Source organism: Lithobates pipiens, unplaced genomic scaffold (assembly GCF_037356315.1).
Source record: "Lithobates pipiens isolate NorthernLeopardFrog02 unplaced genomic scaffold, aLitPip1_a1.2 Scaffold_18, whole genome shotgun sequence".
Taxonomy (NCBI): Eukaryota; Metazoa; Chordata; class Amphibia; order Anura; family Ranidae; genus Lithobates; species Lithobates pipiens.
In genome coordinates this window covers 86,076,768-86,099,807 of record NW_027507758.1, presented here as the reverse complement: position 1 = coordinate 86,099,807, position 23,040 = coordinate 86,076,768, and the positions used below count along the sequence as shown (strand labels likewise).

The 23,040-nt window shown below is 44.6% G+C and overlaps 1 protein-coding gene across 1 annotated transcript in view; it reads right to left on the bottom strand.

Moving 5' to 3' along the window:
• Nucleotides 1-23,040, bottom strand: part of GALNT14 (polypeptide N-acetylgalactosaminyltransferase 14) — a 716,679-nt gene that overhangs the window by 3,758 nt on the left and 689,881 nt on the right. Inside the window, exons 13-14 of the mRNA XM_077485880.1 lie at nucleotides 20,656-20,800; nucleotides 255-374 (exon numbers count right to left, since the gene is read on the bottom strand). Of these exons, the coding sequence (XP_077342006.1) occupies nucleotides 255-374; nucleotides 20,656-20,800 (265 nt within the window). The remainder of the gene's footprint in view (nucleotides 1-254; nucleotides 375-20,655; nucleotides 20,801-23,040) is intronic.

The following is a 23,040-nucleotide window of genomic DNA, read 5'->3' as shown; positions in this document are numbered from 1 at the left end:
TGGGTCTGTCACATTTTTACTTGTTGCTTTATATTCTGATTATCGTATTTGTACACACAGATGTGTTAATGTACCCTCTAGTGGTTATCTGTATAGCAGCGCCTTGGATTAGCAGATTAACAGATTTTAGTTTTGGATGGAGGCATGAAGGGCTAGATCCTATGCCAAGTATTTATTGGCAAAGTGACACATTCTCCTTAAGATAGGGCAACATAGAGAAATAAGAATCTGGCATGGTGGCTGCAAAAAAATACCTGCTTCCCATCTCCCTCTTTGCAGGTCAAGAGGACCACCTGCGTTCCTGGAAATAAGGTGTGCACAGACAGACATAGACCCTGCTGGCTTATCTGCTGAACCTGAGTGTAGATCCATTCCTGCAAAATACACAGAAAGTAATATTATTAGTTTGTTGTTGTTGTTATCATCATCATGATCATTTTCAATCCACTCTGTGCATAGAGTAACATGGAGCTCTACCTTGGGGATACAGGCTTGCATGCCTGGTGTGCTGGGCTGCTTATTTCCCAAAAAGGGCAGGTGTTTTTATTTTTTATTTGTTCATTTTTTTACCTTAATTTGTAGCCCTAATATTGCTATGAACTGTCTTTCAGTATTGCACTATTGAGATCTTTAGTGGGCATATTCAGTACTATGAAGAGATTCCTGGGTGACTTCAGCACTTTGGAGAGCTCAAGTGGGCAGATTCAGCACCCTGGAGACCTCCCTGGGCAGATTCAGCACCTTGGAGACCTCCCTGGGCAGATTCAGCACCTTGGAGACCTCCCTGGGTGGATTCAGAACCTCGGAGACCTCCCTGGGTGGATTCAGCACCATGGAGACCTCCATGTGTGGATTCAGCACCATGCAGTCCTCCCTGGTTGGATTCAGGACCCCATGAACATCTACAAAAATAACATTTGCAGATTTGCTAGTGGTGATAGTTATGGTTTGTTAATTAGGGTTACAAAGTGTGTGAATGAAGGGGAAAAAATTGCATTTGTTTTAGACCTTTTAGGACATGAAGCTCCCCAAGTTCCTTTTAAAGTAACAGATGGACCATGGTTAAAGAACAAAACGAGCATTACTGTAAAATGGGCATGCCAGAATATAAATCTGAGCTCTGCCTTTGCTGGCTTGGTCTTAAAGCTTCAGTACATAATGTGCTACTATTCAGGATCAGGAATGTTCCCAGTGAAAGCTAAGGGTGCTCTCACACTAGCAATGTGCCCCCTGGGCTGGTTCGTTTGTGTGCTACAAGTGCTCTGAATCATGCCCAGTATTGGTTAATTGTATTGGACCCAGCACCACATGAAAGAGGTGCTCTCGGGTTCGGTTCACATGTGGTCTGCTTAATTTGCTTAAGTATGAGTGCAAACCATAGCGAAGCTCATTTCTCTCCAAAGAAAGCTGAAGCAGGCATTACTGTTCTGTTTAGTAGAGGAGTGTGCCTGGGAACCATTGTAAGTGTAAGTACTGCCCTTCATAGGTAAGTGTGATTGCAGACCAATGGGGGAGGGGCGAGAACTGAACTCGGGGGTGGTTCAGTTTAACCGGCCCCAGTGTGAGTGCACCCTAAAAAGTCAATACCATCCTGTATGTTTATTCAAACTGAAGTATGATTTGTATGACGCTATGAGTATAAAGATTTGAACCCCGCTTCATCTTCCTGAAATGACCACAGAAGGAGTAACAATGAACAGTGAGCCCACATGGATGTTTAGCTATGTGCATGCCTAATGTATGTCATTAGGAATAGGTAAATTGTGTAATTTAAAAGCGTATTGGATTTCATCTCCCAGTGATCGATATTATTATGCCACATTTAATTGCTGAGCTATTTTTCTAATTGATTTGTAAATCAATGAGAACTACTTATGTCACGTGGAAGATTGAAGCATACTTTAATTAAAACCAAAGTGTCGATATTAGAAAAAGAGGGTATAAAAAGATGAAACTACAGCTTATCAGAGGAATTGAAAGCAGACCCCCCCACCCCCCCAAAAAAAAAAAAGCTATGACAATACAATAAAATAGCTTTAGCTGAAATACATTCAATCAAGAGCTGCGTCCCATCATTATTCTACTTTTTGCTACTAGATGGTGTCAGTCTTTAGGGATGAATGATGGCCAGTGTCATTCAAACCATTTCCATTAAGAATAGGAAGCCACTGGACCTGCCCTTTGACCCTGAGTCATACACACTGCCTGGGCCAACTGCTACTTTACTGTAGGGAATTCACATGTCATTTTGCAAGCACCATTCATAGCAGCAATAAGGTCCACCTACTACCAAAAGGAGCTGTAACATGGATTACATGAAACAATATTTGCATCATTTTAGAGCGATTATAACCTGCCCATACCCAAAACATGACCTGCAACTCTAAGCGAAGCCATAATAAAAAAAAGTCTATTACAGTTGTCCTTTCAGAAACTTTATAAAGATACAAGGATGCATTTCTGACATAATATAAACCGAAAAATACAATTTCAAAAAAAGAGCTCCACCTTTTGTCATTAAAAAGGTCCTCCTTAATGTACATCTAAAGGTTCCCATACAACAGCAAATCATAGGTGCGTGCAGCCGACATACACTCACACTCACGCTCTTATAAATAAATGTAAACAATGATTTTAAAATGTATTAAAACATGGACATGGATGTGTCAGTGGAGCAGTGGATGGTATCAGTATAGCAGTGGAAGGTGTTAATAGTTTTTTATTTATATTGTTGTATTTTTCTATTTATTACAAATTTTTAAATATTTTTTTTTACAATATTCATTTTTTAGCATTTATTAATATTTAGGGAGTGGGCTTTGGTGAAATATCAGAGGTCACAGACCTCTTCTTTGTCTCACTTTTGAGACAGAGAAAGGAATTGAGGACAGAGATTCCCCAGTCTCTTTCTCTGCAGCCTCAAATGCACTGGACAGTGAATGAAGGGGAAATGCTCTGGGCTGAGCGGCTTCCTGTTCATTCACAAACGGAAGCATAGTAAACACAGTAGTCATTGAGAAGTTGTGTATGCTTATACAATGTATTTTTCAAGTGCAGAGATTTAAAGTGCAAAAAGTACTCTGTAAACACAGGTAAATGTCGATATACAGAAGCATTGACATTTAAAAGAATACAGCTGCATGCACCCATTTTCTTACAGTGCCTTGTAAAAGTAATTAACATGGATTGTTTGAGGATTTGCATCATTTAATTTATAGAACATGCGCACACCTTTGAATTTTTTTTTTTATTGTGAAGCAAACAACAAATAGGACAAAATAACAGAAAAAATTAGCTTAACTATTCACCCCCTCAAGTCAATACTTTGTAGAGCCACCTTTTGCGGCTATCACAGCTCCAAGTCGCTTTGGATAAGTGTCTATGAGTTTGCCACATCTTACCACTGGGATTTTTGCCCATTCCACCTTGCAAAACTGCTCCAGCTCCTTCAAGTTGGGTGGTTTAGGCTTGTAAATAGCAATATTTAAGTCTGACCACAGATTTTCCTTTGGATTGAGGTCTGGGCTTTGACTAGGCCATTCCAACACATTTACATGTTTCCCCTTAAACCACTCAAGTGTTGCTTTAGCAGTGTGTTTGGGGTCATTGTCCTGCTGGAAGGTGAACCTCTGTCCTAGCCTCAAATCACACACAGTGTGGTACAGGTTTTGCTCAAGAATATCCCTGTATTTAGCACCATCCATCTTTCCCTCAACTCTGACCAGTTTCCCAGTCCTGACTGCTGAAAAACATCCCCACAGCATGATGCTGCTGCCACCATGTTTCACTGTGGGGATGGTGTTCTTTGGGTGATGTGATGTGTTGGGTTTGCACCAGACATAGCATTTTCTTTGATGGCCAAAAAGTTAAATTTTAGTCTCAACAGACCAGAGCACATTCCGCCATACATTTTGGGACTCTCCCACATGCCTTTTTGCAAAACTCAAAATGTGTCATTTTGTTTTTTGCTGAAAGTAATGGCTTTCTTCTGGCCACTCTGCCATAAAGCCCAACTCTATGGAGCATATGGCTTATTGTCGTCATATGTACAGATACTCCAGTCTCTGCTGTGGAACTCTGCAGCTCCTCCAGAGTTACCTTAGGTCTATGTGCTGCCTCTCTGATTAATGCCCCCCTTGCCCCGATCCGTGAGTTTTGGTGTGCGGCCATCTCTTGGTAGGTTTACTGTTGTGCCATGTTCTTTCCAGTTGGTTATGATAGATTTGATGGTGCTACGAGGGATCATCAAATATTTGGATATTTTTTTATAACCTAACCCTGACTTGTACTTCTCAACAACACTGTCTTTTACTTGTTTGGAGAGTTCCTTGGTCTTCATGGCAGTGTTTGGTTAGTGGTGCCTCTTGCTTAGGTATTGCAGCCTCTGGGGCCTTTCAAAAAGGTGTGTATATCTAATGACAGATCGTGTGACACTTATATTGCACACAGGTGGACATCATTTCACTAATTATGTGACTTCTAAAGGTGATTGGTTGCACCAGAGCTTTTTATGGGCTTCATAACAAAGGGGGTGAATACATACGCACATGCTAATTATCAGTTTTTTATTTCTTAAAAATTAGTTTTATGTATATATTTTTCTAATTTTACTTCACCAACTTAGACTATTGTGTTCTGATTCATCACATATAATTCAGATTTAAAAAAAAAACATTGAACTAAAGACTGTAATGTAACATGTAGCAAGAACCCCCGAATGAGCGGCTGAATTGATTGGGCTTACCGTTACCTTCTTCACCTCGATTTGTGACTAGTGGTTGCCTTGGTAGAAGGCCCAGAAACTTTAGAGACTGATGACAGATCCGCTTAAAGGAGATTTTTATTTACAAAAAACGTAGTTAACGAACAGTCTCTTAGTATAGGATCAGAGGGTTAGTAGGAAAGTTCAGGTATTCTTAGTGTCAAAGTCAATGAATGATAAAGAACTCTCTTACTTTGACTAAATCCAGAGAATAGCCATTCACAGCTGGATGTTCACTCAAGTTGGATTGTCCCTCTCTCACAAGGCCTAGCAACCAACAAGGTGCTTAAATCAGGAACAAGTCTCTGCCACAGAAGTTGTTGTAGAACATGTAGAAATAAGTCTCTGCTACAGACGTTGTTGTAGAACATGAAGGAAACTAGAACTTGTAGAACACTCGTGTGATACCTTGATCTTTCAGCCAGTTTGGCGATACCCAATAGATTGGATTCACTTAGGTCCTTCAGCCTCACCAGGCTCTTGCTAAGAAGCCAACCCATACGTGGCCTTCTTCTGAAGAGTCCTCCCCTGGATAGCTATGAAGTTGCTGGGCCTCTCTAAAACCTGAGACGGCACCGGACCACCTCAGAATCCTTTCTTTAGTTTCCCTGTCTCGGGCTAGCCAGCCCCAAGACATACAGTCGGGTGGATCCGCATCCCAGGCCATAGCCTTCCTGGGGGCTGGTCAGGAGGACCAGGACTATGGAGTCAGAACATACTACTGGACCTTAACTCTGAACCACATGAAATCTGCATCTTAAGTACCCTCTCCCAGAAACAACAGCGAGGGTAACACTCCCACTGGGCAGGCTCTGAGAAAAAGTAACCTTAAAGCACCCAACCATACTGTGGTTCCATCTCTGCCAGAAGAGACAGTGCCCCCCGGTGGCCAGACTGAACACCCTATAGTCCAGTCAAACTGATGCTGAGGTCAAAATTTGGAATAATTATACCCAAACCAAACTGCAGTTCAGGTGTAACATTAAATTTCAAAAACATAGCGCATGCTTTTCAGGAGACGGCGCTACACACAAAATAGGTAAAAAGCCAAGGGGGGGTGAATATTTGTGCAAAGCACTGTATATAGTGGGTTGTACAAGTGACCCGCGACTGACCTTCCAGGCATTGTAAAATGCCTGGAATTTTATTCCAAGCATATTTTCAGCCTCCCACTGTCTGTGTACATTGCTTAGTCTGCTTAGATTCATAATCATAGATTCATAGCCACAGTCACACAGGAGATATGTGTACACCAATATGTCCTTGCTCATTAAAACCAAAAGAAGAGTCGCCACTAAATGATCACCATCAATCAGATCTGAATATAAGGGATATTGAACAGCAAAAGTGAAGTAAATGAAAATCAAAAAATCTAAAATAGGGGTTAATATCCAAGGAAAAGCCAGAGTATATGCTTTAAACATCAATAATCCAAACCATTGGACCAAACAGGAACCATAGAGGAAGAAACATTCAGGGTTCCAATATAGCTGGGGAGGATGGGTGTATGTGATTAAAGCAAACACTTTCCCCTGAATGAGCCAAGCAAAGGTTTGTTTTAAACTTTAGTTTGAAATTTAATTAAATTTTTTGTAATTTGTAAGTAGTCAGAATATCTTTTCCACGTAGGTTCTGTGTGAGTTCTCCCTCTCTGGTAAGTGTCTAATTTCCCCGTATGAGAATTGCGAAACATTTTATTTGCCATGTTGTCAGCTCAGGTTTTACAATGGCTGCTGCTATCTTACAAATGTGACAGCTTTCCCGGGAATGACTGTGATAAATGGCCAATGAAGGAGCATTTACTGAAATGAATTCTTCACACTGATATCTCCGCACAGTACGCATTACTTCGGCTTACATTTACATCTGTGTGAAGAGAATGAAATGAGAGGCTGTCCGCTGAACTTGGAAGAATAAAGAGATCTCATTATCTCATATAACTCTCACATCTGTATTCTTTTAGCCAGAAGCCAACAGAGTCACCAAGAGGCCCTTGTGAAACACAAATTTTTGTTTCCTCCATTGAACTACTGGCCAAGTAAAACCCTTATTCACTATGTATGGATTGACAGATTGAACAGGTTGTAAAGGGCAGTGTCCAAGTTAATGTGACAGTGGGGAGAGAACTCAGCACCCATATAAAATATAAATGTGCTCTTATGCCCCAATGGGGTCTTTGTGCAGCTGCATAGTCTGCGCAGATGCTAGATCTGGCCATGCTTGTACCCATCACATCAATGGATTTTGTATACTCTAACCAGAGCTATATTGACCATAATGGGACACTTGGGCTAGTGCCTAGGGCGTATAATCCTGTTTGTTCCCTAATCCTGTGTACTCCTGTATCTGTGTTTTATAAAACAAATGCCGATTATACCTGATTTCAGAGTGCCACTCAGCACTCACGTGACCATCCGGCTCTTCCATCTCCCGATATGATAACTAGAGTGAGAGGGGCCAAAAATCTCCCGTTGACGTTAGTTGGGAGGAGAGAGGAGAAAGCTAGCCGGTCACATGAGCGCAGAGTGACACTCTGAAATCAGGTATAGACGGCATTTCTTTTTATAAAACACAGAGACAGGGACACACAGGATTAGGAAACAAACAGGATTATATAAAGCATTAACATTCATTTCAGCAACAGGAGGGGGGGGGGGGGTGGTTGGTGGCTGACACAGAGCTGACAGGCAGGGAGGGGAGGAGGTAGGAGGACACAGGAGAGAAGAAAGGAGAGCTGCGGATGATGGAGTATATACTGTGGTTAGTTTACAGAGGGGAGGGCAGAACCAGGCAGGATCAGCCAGGTATTTCAGGTGATTGCAGGGCCAAATTACACAGCACCACTGTGCTCAGGGGAGGGCTGGCAGCCTTAGGCCTGGGGGGAAAGTCCAGTCAAGTGGCCCATTGAACCACTTAATCAGCTAGGTGAGTCCGCTGGTGGGGGGAGGGTGTTAGGTAAGTCCGCTGGTGGGGGGAGGGTGTTAGGTAAGTCCGCTGGTGGGTGGGTGGAGCATTTTAGATAAGTCCACTGGTGGGGGGAGGGTGTTAGGTAAGTCCGCTGGTGGGGGGAGGGTGTTAGGTAAGTCCGCTGGTGGGTGGGGGGAGCATTTTAGATAAGTCCACTGGTGGGGGGGAGGGTGTGGATAAGTCCGCTGGTGGGGGGGGGGGTGTTAGATAAGTCCGCTGGTGGGGGGGAGGGTGTTAGTTAAGTCCGCTGGTGGGGGGAGGGTGTTAGATAAGTCCGCTGGTGGGGGGAGGGTGTTAGATAAGTCCGCTGGTGGGGGGTGTTAGATAAGTCTGCTGGTGGGGGGGAGGGTGTTAGATAAGTCCGCTGGTTGGGGGGGAGGGTGTTAGATAAGTCCACTGGTGGGGGGAGGGTGTTAGATAAGTCTGCTGGTGGGGGGGTGTTAGATAAGTCTGCTGGTGGGGGGGGGGGGGGAGTGTGTTAGATAAGTCCGCTGGTTGGGGGGGAGGGTGTTAGATAAGTCTGCTGGTGGGGGGGAGGCTGTCAAGTCCTCTGGTGGGGGGAGGGTGTTAAGTCCACTGGTGGGGGGGAGGGTGTTAAGTCCGCTGGTGGGGGGGAGGGTGTTAAGTGCGCTGGTTGGGGAGGAGGGTGTTAGATAAGCCCGCTGGTTGGGGGGAGGGTGTTAGATAAGTCCGCTGGTTGGGGGGGAGGGTGTTAAGTCTGCTGGTGGGGGGGAGGGTGTTAAGTCCGCTGGTGGGGGGGAGGGTGTTAGATAAGTCCGCTGGTTGGGGGGAGGGTGTTAAGTCTGCTGGTGGGGGGGAGGGTGTTAAGTCCGCTGGTGGGGGGGAGGGTGTTACGTCCGCTGGTTGGGGGGGAGGGTGTTAGATAAGCCCGCTGGTTGGGGGGGAGGGTGTTAGATAAGTCCGCTGGTTGGGGGGGAGGGTGTTAGATAAGTCCGCTGGTTGGGGGGGAGGGTGTTATGTCCGCTGGTGGGGGGGAGGGTGTTAGATAAGTCCGCTGGTTGGGGGGGAGGGTGTTAAGTCTGCTGGTGGGGGGGAGGGTGTTAAGTCCGCTGGTGGGGGGAGGGTGTTAGATAATGATCCTGAAGCAGGTCTCATCTTCTCTGCAGACTGCAGCGAGCCACTGCTCCCCATAAGCCCAGCAGGTCACGTGTGACGTGGCGTTCTTGACGCCGGGCGTCCCCTCCCCTGACGTGCCACACACCTGGCCTGCCTCTGAGACTCCTGGGAGGTAGGAGTTGTAGTCTGCTGTGCTCACACCAGGGGCGTACCTAGAGCATTTGGCACCCGGGGCGGATCCTATATCTGGCACCCCCCCCCACCATAAAATGTAAAAACACCCACTGTGTCCCCTGCATACCTCTGCATCCTTCAATATCTTTTTGTCACTACTGTGTACCCCCCCTCTCCACAACTGCACCTCTGGACCCCTTTAAATTACACTGCACCCTGTATCTCTGGACTCCTTTACATTACACAGCACCCTGCACCTCCGGACCCCTTTACATTACACAGAACCTTGCACCTAAGGACCCCTTTACATTACACAGGACCTTGCACCTAAGGACCCCTTTACATTACACAGGACCTTGCACCTAAGGACCCCTTTACATTACACAGCAGCCTGCACCTCTGGACCCCTTTACATTACACAGCAGCCTGCACCTCTGGACCCCTTTACATTACACAGCAGCCTGCACCTCTGGACCCCTTTACATTACACAGCTCTTGTACCTCTGGACCCCTTACTTCCTGACCCCTTTACATTACACAGCTCTTGTACCTCTGGACCCCTTACCTCCTGACCCCTTTACATTACACAGCCCTTGTACCTCTGGACCCCTTTACATTACACAGCACCCTGAACCTCTGGACCCCTTTACATTACACAGCCCTTGTACCTCTGGACCCCTTTACATTACACAGCACCCCGCACCTCTGCACCCCTTTACATTACACAGCCCCTCACAGCTCTGGACCCCCTGCATGTTACACAGACCCCCTACAGTGCAGACCCCCCTCCCTACCATACAGACCCCCATCTACAGTGCAGACCCTCCTACAGTACAGACCCCTCCACCCTACAGCACAGACCCCCCTACAGTACAGACTCCCCTACAGTACAGACCCCCCTACAGTGCCGAATCTTCCCCTACAGTACAGACCCCTCCCCCTACAGTGCAGACCCCCCTACAGTGCAGGACCCCTTCTACAGTGCAGGACCCCCTACAGTGCAGGACCCCTTCTACAGTGCAGACCCCCCAACAGTGCAGGACCCCTTCTACAGTGCAGACCCCCCTACAGTGCAGGACCCCCCCTACAGTGCAGACCCCCTCTACAGTGCAGGACCCCTCTACAGTGCAGACCCCCTCTACAGTGCAGACCCCCTCTACAGTGCAGGACCCCCCCTACAGTGCAGGACCCCCCCCTACAGTGCAGACCCCCTCTACAGTGCAGGACCCCTCTACAGTGCAGACCCCCTCTACAGTGCAGGACCCCTCTACAGTGCAGGACCCCCCCTACAGTGCAGACCCCCTCTACAGTGTAGACCCCCTCTACAGTGCAGACCCCCTCTATAGTGCAGGACCCCTCTACAGTGCAGGACCCTCCCCTACAGTGCAGACCCCCTCTACAGTGCAGACCCCCTCTACAGTGCAGGACCCCCCCCCCTACAGTGCAGACCCCATTTACAGTGCAGACACCCTCTACAGTGCAGGACCCCCCTACAGTGCAGGACCCCCCCTACAGTGCAGACCCCCTCTACAGTGCAGACACCCTCTACAGTGCAGGACCCCCTCTACAGTGCAGGACCCCCCCTACAGTGCAGACCCCCTCTACAGTGCAGACCCCCTCTACAGTGCAGACCCCCTCTACAGTGCAGGACCCCCCCCCACAGTGCAGACCCCCTCTACAGTGCAGGACCCCCTCTACAGTGCAGGACCCCCTCTACAGTGCAGGACCCCCCCTACAGTGCAGACCCCCTCTACAGTGCAGACCCCCTCTACAGTGCAGGACCCCCCACAGTAAAGAACCCCCCTATGGACCCATAATGTACCTTGAGCCCAAGGCAGTGGCATTGCAGGGGGAGGTGCGAGCAGCAACCGAGTGGAGTGACATCTGTCGGCTCAGTGATCCAGGACCCGGCGCAATAATCCCCTTCTCTCTGTGGTCACGTGACTCACGTCGCGCCGTTCTGATCAGTCCCGGCAGCGGCTGTCACTCACAGCCGAGCAGAGTGAAGCCGCCTCCCCCTCCTCCTTCATGTCTACACAGTGCTGTGCATGGAGGAGGGGGAGGCAGCTTCACTCTGCTCGGCTGTGAGTGACAGCCGCTGCCCGAGACTGATCAGAACGGAGCGACACAACCACAGAGAGAAGGAGATTATTGAACCGGGTCCCGGCTGCCCGTCACAGCGTAAAAAAAGAAATGAACAAACGGCCAGAGGCTGTTTTAAACATAATGTAGGTGCCGGCCTGGGGGGAAATTTCCACCCTGCCCCCCGGCCCAGCCCGCCCCTGACTGTGCTGTATAACATGCTTTAAAGAAACAGGATTCTTTTATTTTTTTAGGGTAACAAATGCTTTAAAGGAGGCATTATCAAGCCTTTAAGTCGAGTCCCAATATTAAAAATGATACTTACCTGCAGTAGTGGAGAGCATGCTCTCTTGAAAGCATCTTTGAAAGCTTTCAAGTTTGGAAGCTCAGTTTTCTCCTTTTGGGGATCCTCAGACAGTTCTCTGAATGGGCTTCTCTTTACTTCCAGCTACGTGGCCCCCAGCATTATACAGCTTCTTCCTCTTGGTCCTGGGTGAAATACCCCTCCCCCCAATGGCTCCTCAAGACTATATGATGCAGGTATTGGTATAGTTCTTGCAGTGTTGGGTGAAAATGAAGCAAGGGGTGTTACTCCATCTTTTGCTACATTCTCACATAATGCCTCTTCTGTCCCTCACCTGCTATCAATATCCAATGCCTAGTGGGACATGTCTTCGTTGAGCATCTGAACTCACAGCTCATGTAAGGATTCAACAAGGCATATTGACAATGGATGGGGGGTGGATATTTGGATATCCGACATAAAAATATAGAAGCTGTAAAATATTTTTATTTATTTTTTCCTTCTTCTGTCAATAGCTGAAGGATAAATTAGGCAAGATAGCGGTAAAGGGAGGGGTACAAGGGGTGATGAGAGAAATCAGAAGACTATCTATAGTTCAGAAACATGAAACTATCTCTCTTTTGTCTTGGTTGATGGTCTGTATTTTAAAAAGTATCTCTGACAGAGATTTATGAAACACACTCCATGCTGCCTTCAATATAGCATTGTAGCAGTATTTGATCATATAATCACATGACACATGGAGTGGAGCAACATTTAGATCACTTGGATCAGCTTTATTATTGTGACGTGCAACATAAAGTTTACCGCTATAATATTACAAATGGATATAATATTGCAAACATTATACAAGTGCAAATATTGCAATAGTTGGTTGTACAGAGAGGTTTAAAAGAAATTTCCTAAAAGCCTAGGGATATAGTTCATTAATATATTTGTTCTCTCTGGGACCATAAAGGTTCTGATATCCACACCAGTTCTCTAAATGTAAAATGTTAAATGAATACGACAATGGTTAACCATAATAACATATTGGTGCTGCAAAACTCTACCCGGTTATCTTGGCCAGCCTTTTTCAACCAGGGTGCCTTAAGGTTTCTTCAGGGGTGCCTTGGCAAGATGCCTAAAAATGTTTTAAAAATTGTATACAAGCGAGGGGGTGGATGAAGCCTGCCTTTTAGTTACACAAAGCCACAAACTTTCATTATGCACCAGTATGACTTTTCTAGACACTAGCATCCTAACAACCAATGATGAATTCATTTAATAAGGAGGATGTCTGTGGTCTCCACAGCATTCTTGTTTGACCCTCCTGTACCCCTCTCCCTCAGCACTGGGGGGACATTAGCTGGCAGAGGGAGAGAAATTGAGGGAAAAGAAAAACATTGGAATGTTAGTAAGTACCAGTGTGAAAAGTATTTGCTTTGGAAGAATAAGTCAACTCTAACGTTGGGTGTCCTACATGTGTGGATGTTGCTGCACTGTGTAAAACTATTAGAATCTTTTTTTTTTTTTACATTTTCGATCGAGGTGCCTTGAGACTATCCATAATTTTAAAGGGTGTCTTGAGATCGTCTATAATTTTAAAGGGTGCCTCAACTAAAAAAAGGTTGAGAAACACTGATCTGAGTTTACCATTTTTGCTAAACACACTGACAGCGTTAGATCATTATGAAGCTGATGACCCCTCTCATCTGACTGGAGGGAAGTGTGGCCTGTGATCTTCAACAGTATACACAATATCTCACAAAAGTGAGTACACCCCCTTACATGTTTGTAAATATTTTATTATATCTTTTCATGTGACAAGAAATTACACTTTGCTACAAAGTAAAAGAGGGCTAGGCAACCCGGGGCCCTCCAGCTGTTTTGGAACTACATTTCCCATTACTCCCAGAGGCATGGTGGGACTTCTGCTAGAGGGCCCCAGGTGTGTGATGTAAAGTAATTAATGTACAGCTAGTATAACAGTGTAAATTTGCTGTCCCCTCAAAATAGGGCAACAATTCTTTTTCTCAGACCCTCGGAGAGTTCTTTGCCATGAGGTGCCATGTTGAACTTCCAGTGACCAGAGAAAGAGAATGAGAGCAATAACACCAAATTTAACACACCTGCTCCCCATTCACACCTGAAACCTTGTAATAGTAACGAGTCACATGACACCGGAGAGGGAAAATGGCTAACTGGGTCCAATGGGTTCCAATTTGGACATTTTCACTTAGGGGTGTACTCACTTTTGTTGCCAGAGGTTTAGACATTAATGGCTGTGTGTTCACTAACATCCACCAGCTCTGTGATGTTGTCATGTAGGAGTGGAAGAGGACTCCAGTGGTAACCTGTGAAGCTCTGGTGAACTCCATGACCAAGAGGGTGAAGGCAGTGCTGGAAAATAATGGCGGCCACACAAAATATTGACACTTTGGGCCCAATTTGGACATCTTCACTTAGGGGTGTACTCACTTTTGTTGCCAGAGGTTTAGACATTAATGGCTGTGTGTTGAGTTATTTTAAGGGGGACAGAAAATGTACACTGTTATACAAGCTGTACACTCGCTACATTACATTGTAGCAAAGTGTAATTTCTTCAGTATTGTCACATTAAAAGATATAATAAAATATTTTAAAAAATGTGAGGGGTGTACTCCCTTTTGTTAGATACTGTAGATTGATTCCTGAAATTCAATGACTGTCTATATTCTAGGGGTCAAGTTGTATGTTTCCCATATCTTCTCTGAGTCCCTGGAACAAGGATTTCATTAGAAAATAGCTTGCTAAAGAGGTAAATACTCTTTAACTTTTTTAATATTCTATATATTTTTTATATATGCAATGCCTCCCTTTTTGGAATAAAGTATAAAATACAGTTTTTTTTTCTTTTTTTTTTTAAACTAAACTACCCACAAATACAAGGTTACAGAGTTAAGCCTGGTATACACAATCAGATTGTTGGTCAACAAAGCATCAGACTTTTGTCGGAAGGCTGTGTGCCAGGATCTCGTCTTGCATACAAACGATACACAATTGTCGGCCAACAAACACGAACGTAGGGACGTACTATGAGGAATTTCAGCTCTTGAGTGCCACCCTTTGGGCACCTTCTGCTAATGTGGTGTTTGGTGAGCATTGATTTTAAGAATGGTGTTTGTACTATCAACTTTTGTGTGATGGACTTGTGTACAGACTATAGGAAAATCTGACAACAGACCATCGTCTGTAGGAAATTTACTAGCCTGCCATCTAACATTTGTTGGCAGAAAGTTGAACAATTGTCTGATAGAGCATATTACGGCATGCGCCGTAGACAGCGGTGCCTGTCTTTCGCCAAATATCTCCTAAACCGTGTAGGTTTAGGAGATATTTCTTGGACCTACAGGTAAGCCTTAATCTAGGCTTACCTGTAGGTCAAAGTGGTTTGTAAGGGTTTACAACCACTTTAACATCTCAACATTTTTGATTTCTCATCACAATCTGTTTTAGTGAAAATAATCCCCAGAGCAAAGAGAGACTGTGAATCTTCTCTGTGGGAACACATCAATAAAGACTTTACCTCTTACCACTTTATCCAAAAGTGATGTTTTTTTACATCAAAGTTTACTATAAGAAAAAATTGCACATATACATGGAAAAGAGTTCAGTTACAGACATATGCTGTGTATATGCTACTAAATGTCAGCAAAATAGAAACAAGTGAAACTATGCCTTTTAAAACAGTGGGTAGAGATCTATCAAAACAGCAATAGCAAATGAGACTACAGCAATTGCCTGAAGCCTCAAATAGATAACGTGATCTACCACCAAAATCTTGGAGTTTCCCATATAGAATATTCAGAGAGGTGAGAAAAAGTAGAGATAAGAATGTAGGAAGAAAGATAAAGGACAGGGGGTTGTTATATCCTATAGAGGTGTCATGAGGATTTCGGGGGTTTGCTATGAATTCCCAGAAGTCTTCTAGCTACGGTTAAGCGAGTGTTTGCCTGGGTTTTCAAACAAATCCAGGTATATCATTACACTGATTCAATCTGTAAAAAAGGTTGCGAGGAGTCATTCCAAGGTACGACAACAGAGATAATAGTGAATGTGGGTTATCGTAACTCAAGTTTTAATCGTTCGTAGTCCTGAGAGTATCGGAAGACAAACCATGGAGACCAAGTCTTATGGTAACGCTTGATAGCTTCATTGGACTGGGCTACCGTGTCCTCCATTTCACAGATGAAGGCCACCTTAAGTAGTCAGTCTTTCCGTGTGGGGATTTTTGTTGATTTCCAGAAAAGCGGGATGAGGGAGTTATGCCGCGTACACACGACCGGACTTTTCGAGGGACTAGGTCCGACGGTCTTTCAGACTGACTTTCGGCGGAGTTCCGACAGACTTTCCGAATGAACGGACTTGGCCACACACAATCACACCAGTCAACGGACAAGTCGACGGATTCGAACGTGATGACGTACGACCGGACTAGAATAAGGAAGTTCATAGCCAGTAGCCAATAGCTGCCCTAGCGTTGTTTTTTGTCCGTCGGACTAGCATACACACGAATGGATTTCTTGGTCTGGCGGAGTTTCGGTGGAAACATTTAAAACATGTTCTATTTCTAAAGTCTGCCGGATTTTTGGCAAGCAAAGGTCCGATGGAGCCCACACAAGATCGAATTGTCCAACGGACTCGTTCCGTCGGACCTTTGCTGTCAAAAAGTCTGGTCGCGTGTACGCGGCATTAGCCACATTAATTAGGTGTCTAGAGAGGGGATTTTTGTACTTCTTAAGGGAAAAGTTTGAGATGTGAAGCAGACAACAAGCTGCATTAAGCTTAAGATTAGTCTCCGTGATTCGATAGTCTCTTTCACTTTGGACCAGAATGGTGTTAACATTTCACAATGCCACTAAAGGTGTAGCAATGTACCTTTTTCTTTGTTACATCTCCAGCATAGATCTGATGACTGGGGGTACCATTTGTGGATTTTTTCTGGGGTGGCGTACCAATGAGTCAAAATTTTATATGCAGTTTCCTGCATCCGCGTACTGAGAGAAGATTTATGTGACAGGATGCAAGCTCTTTCCCACTGGTGATCCGAGATCGGTATAAAAGTGTTGTTTTTAGTGGAACAATCACCTGTATATTTTTTCCTTAAAACGAGATAAGCGACTTCAAAATTTGAGTTTCTCAGAGTTCATTTTAAAGGCAATGATCTGGTGAGGGTATCTGTCTTCCTGCACATGGGGTTTACATTGTTGCAGAGCAGAAACAGCATTTATCAAATAGGAACATCGCAGCAGATCCATCAGACACACACAAAGCAATAAACGTTTATTGAACGGCTCTGCATCGGCTTGCGGCTGACCTTACACTCGCACCTCAGATGAGCCAGGCAATCTGTTCATCTGCAGCCGCAAGTAATGGGAAACTGGAATTAAACGTATGGCAGTAACAAGTCTGTCTGATGCAGGTTAGTAAATAGAGGATGTAGTGCTGACACAATATATTTCCCATTTTATGATATAATTGGAGGTCAGGCTGAGCTGCGGATTCACTTTATGTGTCAGACAGAGATGCAGCACAACACTTTTGATAAGTATACCTTATAATTCTGCCTTAACTCAGCAGTACACCATGCAAGGGTTTGGGAAATAAAACAGAATCAGCAGTTTCTCGGCCAGTTTAAAAACACCATATTCTTTCTATATCTGGACTGTTTATCTACTGAGCAGTGTATGGATTTATAGCAATGGACACAGGGTTCAGGGAAGTGATAAAAGCTGCCTAATCCATACCCCAGTCACTGACAATTCCCTCATGCCTTTTTTACACCTGAAGCAAAGATGCCCAGACCTAATTTACTGGTGCTAGATTGAGTCAGTTTACTTGGAAATAACGCTATGGCAAATTTTTTATCATAAGCTGGCATGCTGTAAAAAAAAGAAAGAAAGAAAAAAAAAAAAAAGATTTTTGGTTTTTTTACGTGTGTAGCACCCTCTACATAGGTAGGTGCTAGAGAGAGAAGTTTGGTAGGTTAGGTAAATTTAGGCAGGCCTGGCGGGCAGTAAGGACTGTATGTTTATATTTATTGTGGGCTGGGAGAGGCTCAGAGCAGCAGCTGGTGACTCACAGGCAGCATCACTGGGACCTCCCTCTTCCTTCTGGAGGGTTCTGGAAAGAGAGGAGAGGTTGCGCTGTCTGGGGTACTCTAAGGAGCCCTGACCAATCCCCAACTTGGATTGGCAGGGGGCAGGCCTCCTTAAGTACCCACTGTCAGCCCAGCTGGGAAGGAGTTGGTCAGAGCTTGGAGATGGAATGCTAGGCTGTCAGGGCTTTTGAGGGAGCTCCCTAGTCGGGGGGGGGGGTGACCTTTGGCCTGGGCCTCGGGCGCGGATAGAGCCATTCAAGAAAGCGTGAATGTTCTGGACAGGAGGCACAGGAGTGAATCTCCAGGGAGAGGAACAACTGGTCGAAGCCAGGAGAGGGCTGGTGAGTGGCATGCACAGTCGGGAGGACTGGGAGCATGCAGTCTGAGATGGGTGCAGAGCCAGCAGTATGGACTGTGGTGTCATGGGTAGCGGAGAGGGGCAGCTGCAGCCAGGAGGGCTGGCAGGGCCTTAAGATGGGTTATTGGGCTTAGTAACCGAAGTTAGGGCAGCTAGCACCAAGAACTTTTCGTTGCTACACTAAAGAGGCCCGCGTTCACTGCCTGCAAAAGGCAGTTGCTAAGGAGTAATAGTATGCAGTAAGAGTTGTGCTGGAGGAAGAGCGACCTGTATATACCAGAATGCATATAAGTTGTCCCAATTATTTGTTCTAAATTCACTGGGCATCCCATACATCCTCTACCCTATCCAGGTTTCCCCTCAATAAAACATAAAAACAAGCACATGGTGTTGAAGATCTAACTGGTGTTGAAGACCTACTGGTGTTGAAGACCTGGTGTTGAAGACCTACTCAAAGAAGTGGGTCAGGGAAGAGGAAGAATATGTTTATGGTGGTAAAAATCTACTCAGGGAAGTGGCAGAGTAAGTTCCTAGTGGTGAAGATTTGCTCAGGGAGGTAGTAGAATAAGTTCCTGGTGGTGAAGACCTACTCGGGGATGTGGTAGAATAAGTTCTTTGTGATGAAGATCTGTTCAAGGAAGTGGTAGCCTAAATTCTTGGTGCTGAAGATTTGCTCAGGGAGGTAGTAGAATAAGTTCCTGGTGGTGAAGACCTACTCGGGGATGTGGTAGAATAAGTTCCTTGTGATGAAGATTTGCTCAAGGAAGTGGTAGCCTAAATTCTTGGTGCTGAAGATTTGCTCAGGGAGGTCGTAAAATACGTTTTCTGTCTTCGAGTGTCTGAGAGGTGAACACCAGGCTGGGCAGGGTGACAGGTGGGTCACATCACTTAGCAGCCCCTACGGGGGTACCGCTACATATGTAACAGTTTTTAATTGTTATTTGATTTTTTAACAGTGCAATCCACAGTGACAGCTGCAGCCTGCATAAGGCATCGAAGCAGCTGAAGATGGCATGCTTTTTGTAAATAAGCCTCATGTGATCAATGTGATTTGCTGTCATGGTGATCACATCGTCAAGAACCACAATGACGTTGTGTCTTTGATTTACTAAAACTGGAGAGTGAAAAATCTGGTGCAGTTCTGCATAGAAATCAGCTTCCTGTTTTTTTTGTAAAATCTTTATTAAATAATCTGAAGTTAGAAGCTAATTGGCTACCATACACAGCTGCGCCAGATTTTGCACTGACTCTCCATTTTTATTAAATCAAGCCCTGTGTTTTTAACTTTTTTCAAATGACACACACAGAAAGTGAGAGCAGGAACCTTGAGGTGCCTGTGCATAGCATTAGATAGCTCTTAAAACCTGTGGAGCTCTAAACAGTGTTGAAAGTTGAGATCTGGCCCAGTCCCACTTCATTAATGGTCAGCATGGCTGTGTAGTGTTCTTAAAGAACCAGTGAGATGTAGGAGACAGCAGTGGGTGCAGCAGAGGTCAAGTTTGTGAACTGCATCTAAGACTTGCATAAAAGTGTGGAGGATTTGGAGCACCTTTAGTTGCTTGCTTTCCAATTCCATAGGTAGAATAAGTTCCTGGTGTTGAAGACCTACTCAAAGAAGTGGTATATGAATTTCCTGGTGGTCAACAACCGCTCAGGAAAGAGGAAGACTACATTTATGGTGGTAAAAATCTACTCAGGGAAGTGGCAGAGTAAGTTCCTAGTGGTGACTTTTTTCTCAGGGAGGTAGTAGAATAAGTTGATGTGGTAGAATAAGTTCCTTGTGAAGAAAATCTGCTCAAGGAAGTGGTATGTAAGTTCTTGGGGGTGAAGATTTGCTCAGGGAGGTCGTAGAATAAGTTCCTGGTAGTGAAAACCTACTTGGGGGCATGGTAGAGTGGTGATGAAGGTCTACTCAGGGAGGTGGTCAAATATGTTTCTGGTGGTGGAGACCTACCAGGAGCTCCCACCACCTTTAAAGACACTTTCGAGCAAATGCCAGGAATGCAAATGGAGATCCTTTAAGGAGATTTTTAAAATAACTTTCCATAGATATTCTCTTTCTATGAACACCTTTTCTACTTATTTATATTTTCTTGTTTTATTTGATTTTGGAAGCAATTTCGCTTAATTTATGTTTATCACATATCATCAGTTGAATATTACACTAGGATTAGTGCTCATGGAGGTCCTCCTTCTTTGGACACTTTTTTAATTAAAACTTTTTGTTTTATATGTTTTTGAAAGCAATTTTACTTAATTGGTGTTTATCATTTATCACTAGCTGAGTAATATATTAGAATTAGCGCTGTGTATTATTTTTTAAAGTGGTTGTATAGTAAATTTTTTTACTTTTACCTACAGGAAAGCTTACGGTTTAGGAGATATTCCCCTCGCAATGCGCCGCTGACTGCGGCGGTCATGCGTACGGGGATTCTCAGCTGAAAGTCCGGCAGCCCTGTCGGAAAGAAATCTCCTGTGCGCATGCGCGGGAGTGACGATATCGCGGCTCCGGCCACTCACAGCGCCAGAGCCGTGATACCCAGAAGAAACACAGAGGGAACATGTCAGCTCCCTCAGCGTAGATCGGGCCAGATGTCGGGGCCTTGTTCTAAGGTAAGCATTTCATAATGAGCTAGTATGCGGTCCATACTAGCTCATTATGCCTTTTCCTTCGCAGGTCAGGAATAAAAAAAAAAAACTTCAGCAGGTTTACTACCGCTTTAATGCCAGAAATCGCAGATTTAATTTGGGATCAACTCACTTGATAACAGAACTATATTTAGTTCTTGAATGAAAATTGTAGTCAATACCTGAGATTTTTCGGGTACCCCTTTAAGGCTGCTACAAGGTACCAAGTTTAGAGTAGGAGCATCCTCTCCTCCGGTCTTCTGGGACTCAACACATCGCTGTCTCTGCCTGATTAATCCTGATTTCGATAAAGGTTCTGTTGGAATTCTGCAAAACAAACAAGTTCCATAAAGAGCTATAGATAGTGTAGACTCTGTAGAGGAAAGAAACTGGTTTATTGTGAGGTCAGCCATAAATGTCACAATTTTGTCTAGTGTTATGTGTGAGCAATATGAACGCTACACAACTCTACAGAAATCTTCCTGAAACCAGATAATGAATGTTCTATATTCCCTTATGTGAAATTGAGACAGGCCATTGTTAAACCAAAAAGAAAAATGCTTTTGGCTTGTGTTGATAGGCAAACACAGCTTGCTTTTAAATTTAGTACAGAGCACTTCAGAGTTCATTCTGACAAATGGATACAGTAGGTGCATTTGACTTCTTTCAAACTTCACCTGCTTCAAGCTGTTTTTGCATTCCCATGGACTTTTATGGGGAAAAACACAGTTCTGGAGTGAACAAACGCCTAGTGACATAGGACCTAAAGCTTCTTTGGCAAGGAAGATGACCCTATTTTTTATTTTATTTTTTTTGCTACAGGTAAGTAACAGTTATAGGTCTTGTCCCTCTCTGAACATTTTGCTGACCAGTGAGGGAGAAGTGTCAGACTGATGAGCTCATCCCCGTCACTCTGCTCTCTCCTTCTATCACCATGTGCCTTGTTGGGCACTGCAGCACAACAGATTGTCTCCTTTTATTGCCTTGTTGCTTCTCCTAAATTCCCTTAAAACTGAACACTCTAAAAGGGAATTTCCGCTTTGCTTAATCCTTCCCCCCCAATATATTTGCTACTCTGTTCCGACTGAGTAGGTGATCGGAGCAGAAATTCAGCCCCCCCCTGCCCCCCCGCCTGCAGTCTCCTAGAATATGTCACAGGTGCCAGGAGACTGCGGGTCTATTCATAAAGTGCAGCACGACTTGTGCATTTGCAATGCGAACCTAGCTGTAAAGCCACAGGGAGTGTCCTTTTATTAAAAGTCAGCAGCTACAGTGTTTGCTAACTTTTACATATTTTTTTTTACTGGCTGAAAAACCTCTTTAAGCTAAACAAAAAAAAAAAAAGAAAACACTTTTTTTATGATATATTTTAAAATCAGCCAACAAATGCTACCAATACATCTACAAATGTAAGCAGCAATACATAAATTTTTTTATTTTTGGGCTTGGATACACTTTAAAATTCGAAAGCCGCCGGAACACAGTTGAAGTCTATGGGGCATTAACATGAAAAATTAAAAGTGCTCATTTTAAAGGCTTATATGCAAGTTATTGTCATAAAAAGTGTTTGGGGACCTGGGTCCTGCCCCAGAGGACATGTATCAATGCAAAAAAAAGGTTTTAAAAGCTGCAGTTTTTTCGGGAGCAGTGATTTTAATAATGCTTAAAGTGAAACAATAAAAATAGTGAAATATTCCTTTAAATTTTGTCTATAGTATGTCTGTAAAGTGGCACATGTTTCCCATGTTTACAACAGTCCAAGAGCAAAATTACATTTCTAAAGGAAAAAAAAGTCATTTAAAAGTACTAGCGGTAGCGCCGGCAGCTATACGGAATTGTCGGGTCTCTGCAATACTCATAAAAGTCATTGAAAAAAATGGCCTGGGGTTCCCACACAGTGCATTACCAGGCCCTTTGGGTCTGGTATGAATATTAAGGGAAACCCCGACCCAAAAAAACGACGTTACGTAACCAGGTGACCCTGCCCCCTCTGACATCACAGGGAAAGCCATAGGGAAGTCCCCGTGCGTCAGAGGGGGTGGGGTCACTGGGTGGCCCTGCCTTCAGTTATATAAGAACAGTCAGAAGAACAGAAGCGTCACACAGTGGGAACCTCCCATGGATGCGGATCATCCGGTGAACGAAACGGGGAAGAAGACACCGGAGGAAGATGCGGACGAGAAGACCAAAGGAAGAAGCAGAGTATCGGAGGAAGAAGAGGAAGAAGCGGGGGAAGAACAAGGAGGAAGAAAACCGAATGAAGACCAGAAGAAGATGGAAGAAGAAGCGGGGAAAGAAGAAAACATTAATAAAGGAATTGTCAAAAACCTCTCTTGTCTTTTTTAACATTTTTGACACTCTTTTTGTGAAATGGTAGGGGTACATTTGTACCACATTACCATTTCACACAGGGGGGACTGGGATCTGGGGGTCCCCTTGTTCAAGGGGGCTTCCAGATTCTAATAAGCCCCCTGCCTGCAGACCCCACAACCACCGGGCAAGGGTTGTGGGGATGAGGCCCTTCTCCCCATCAACATAGGGACAAGGTGCTTTGGGGGGCGCTGCTA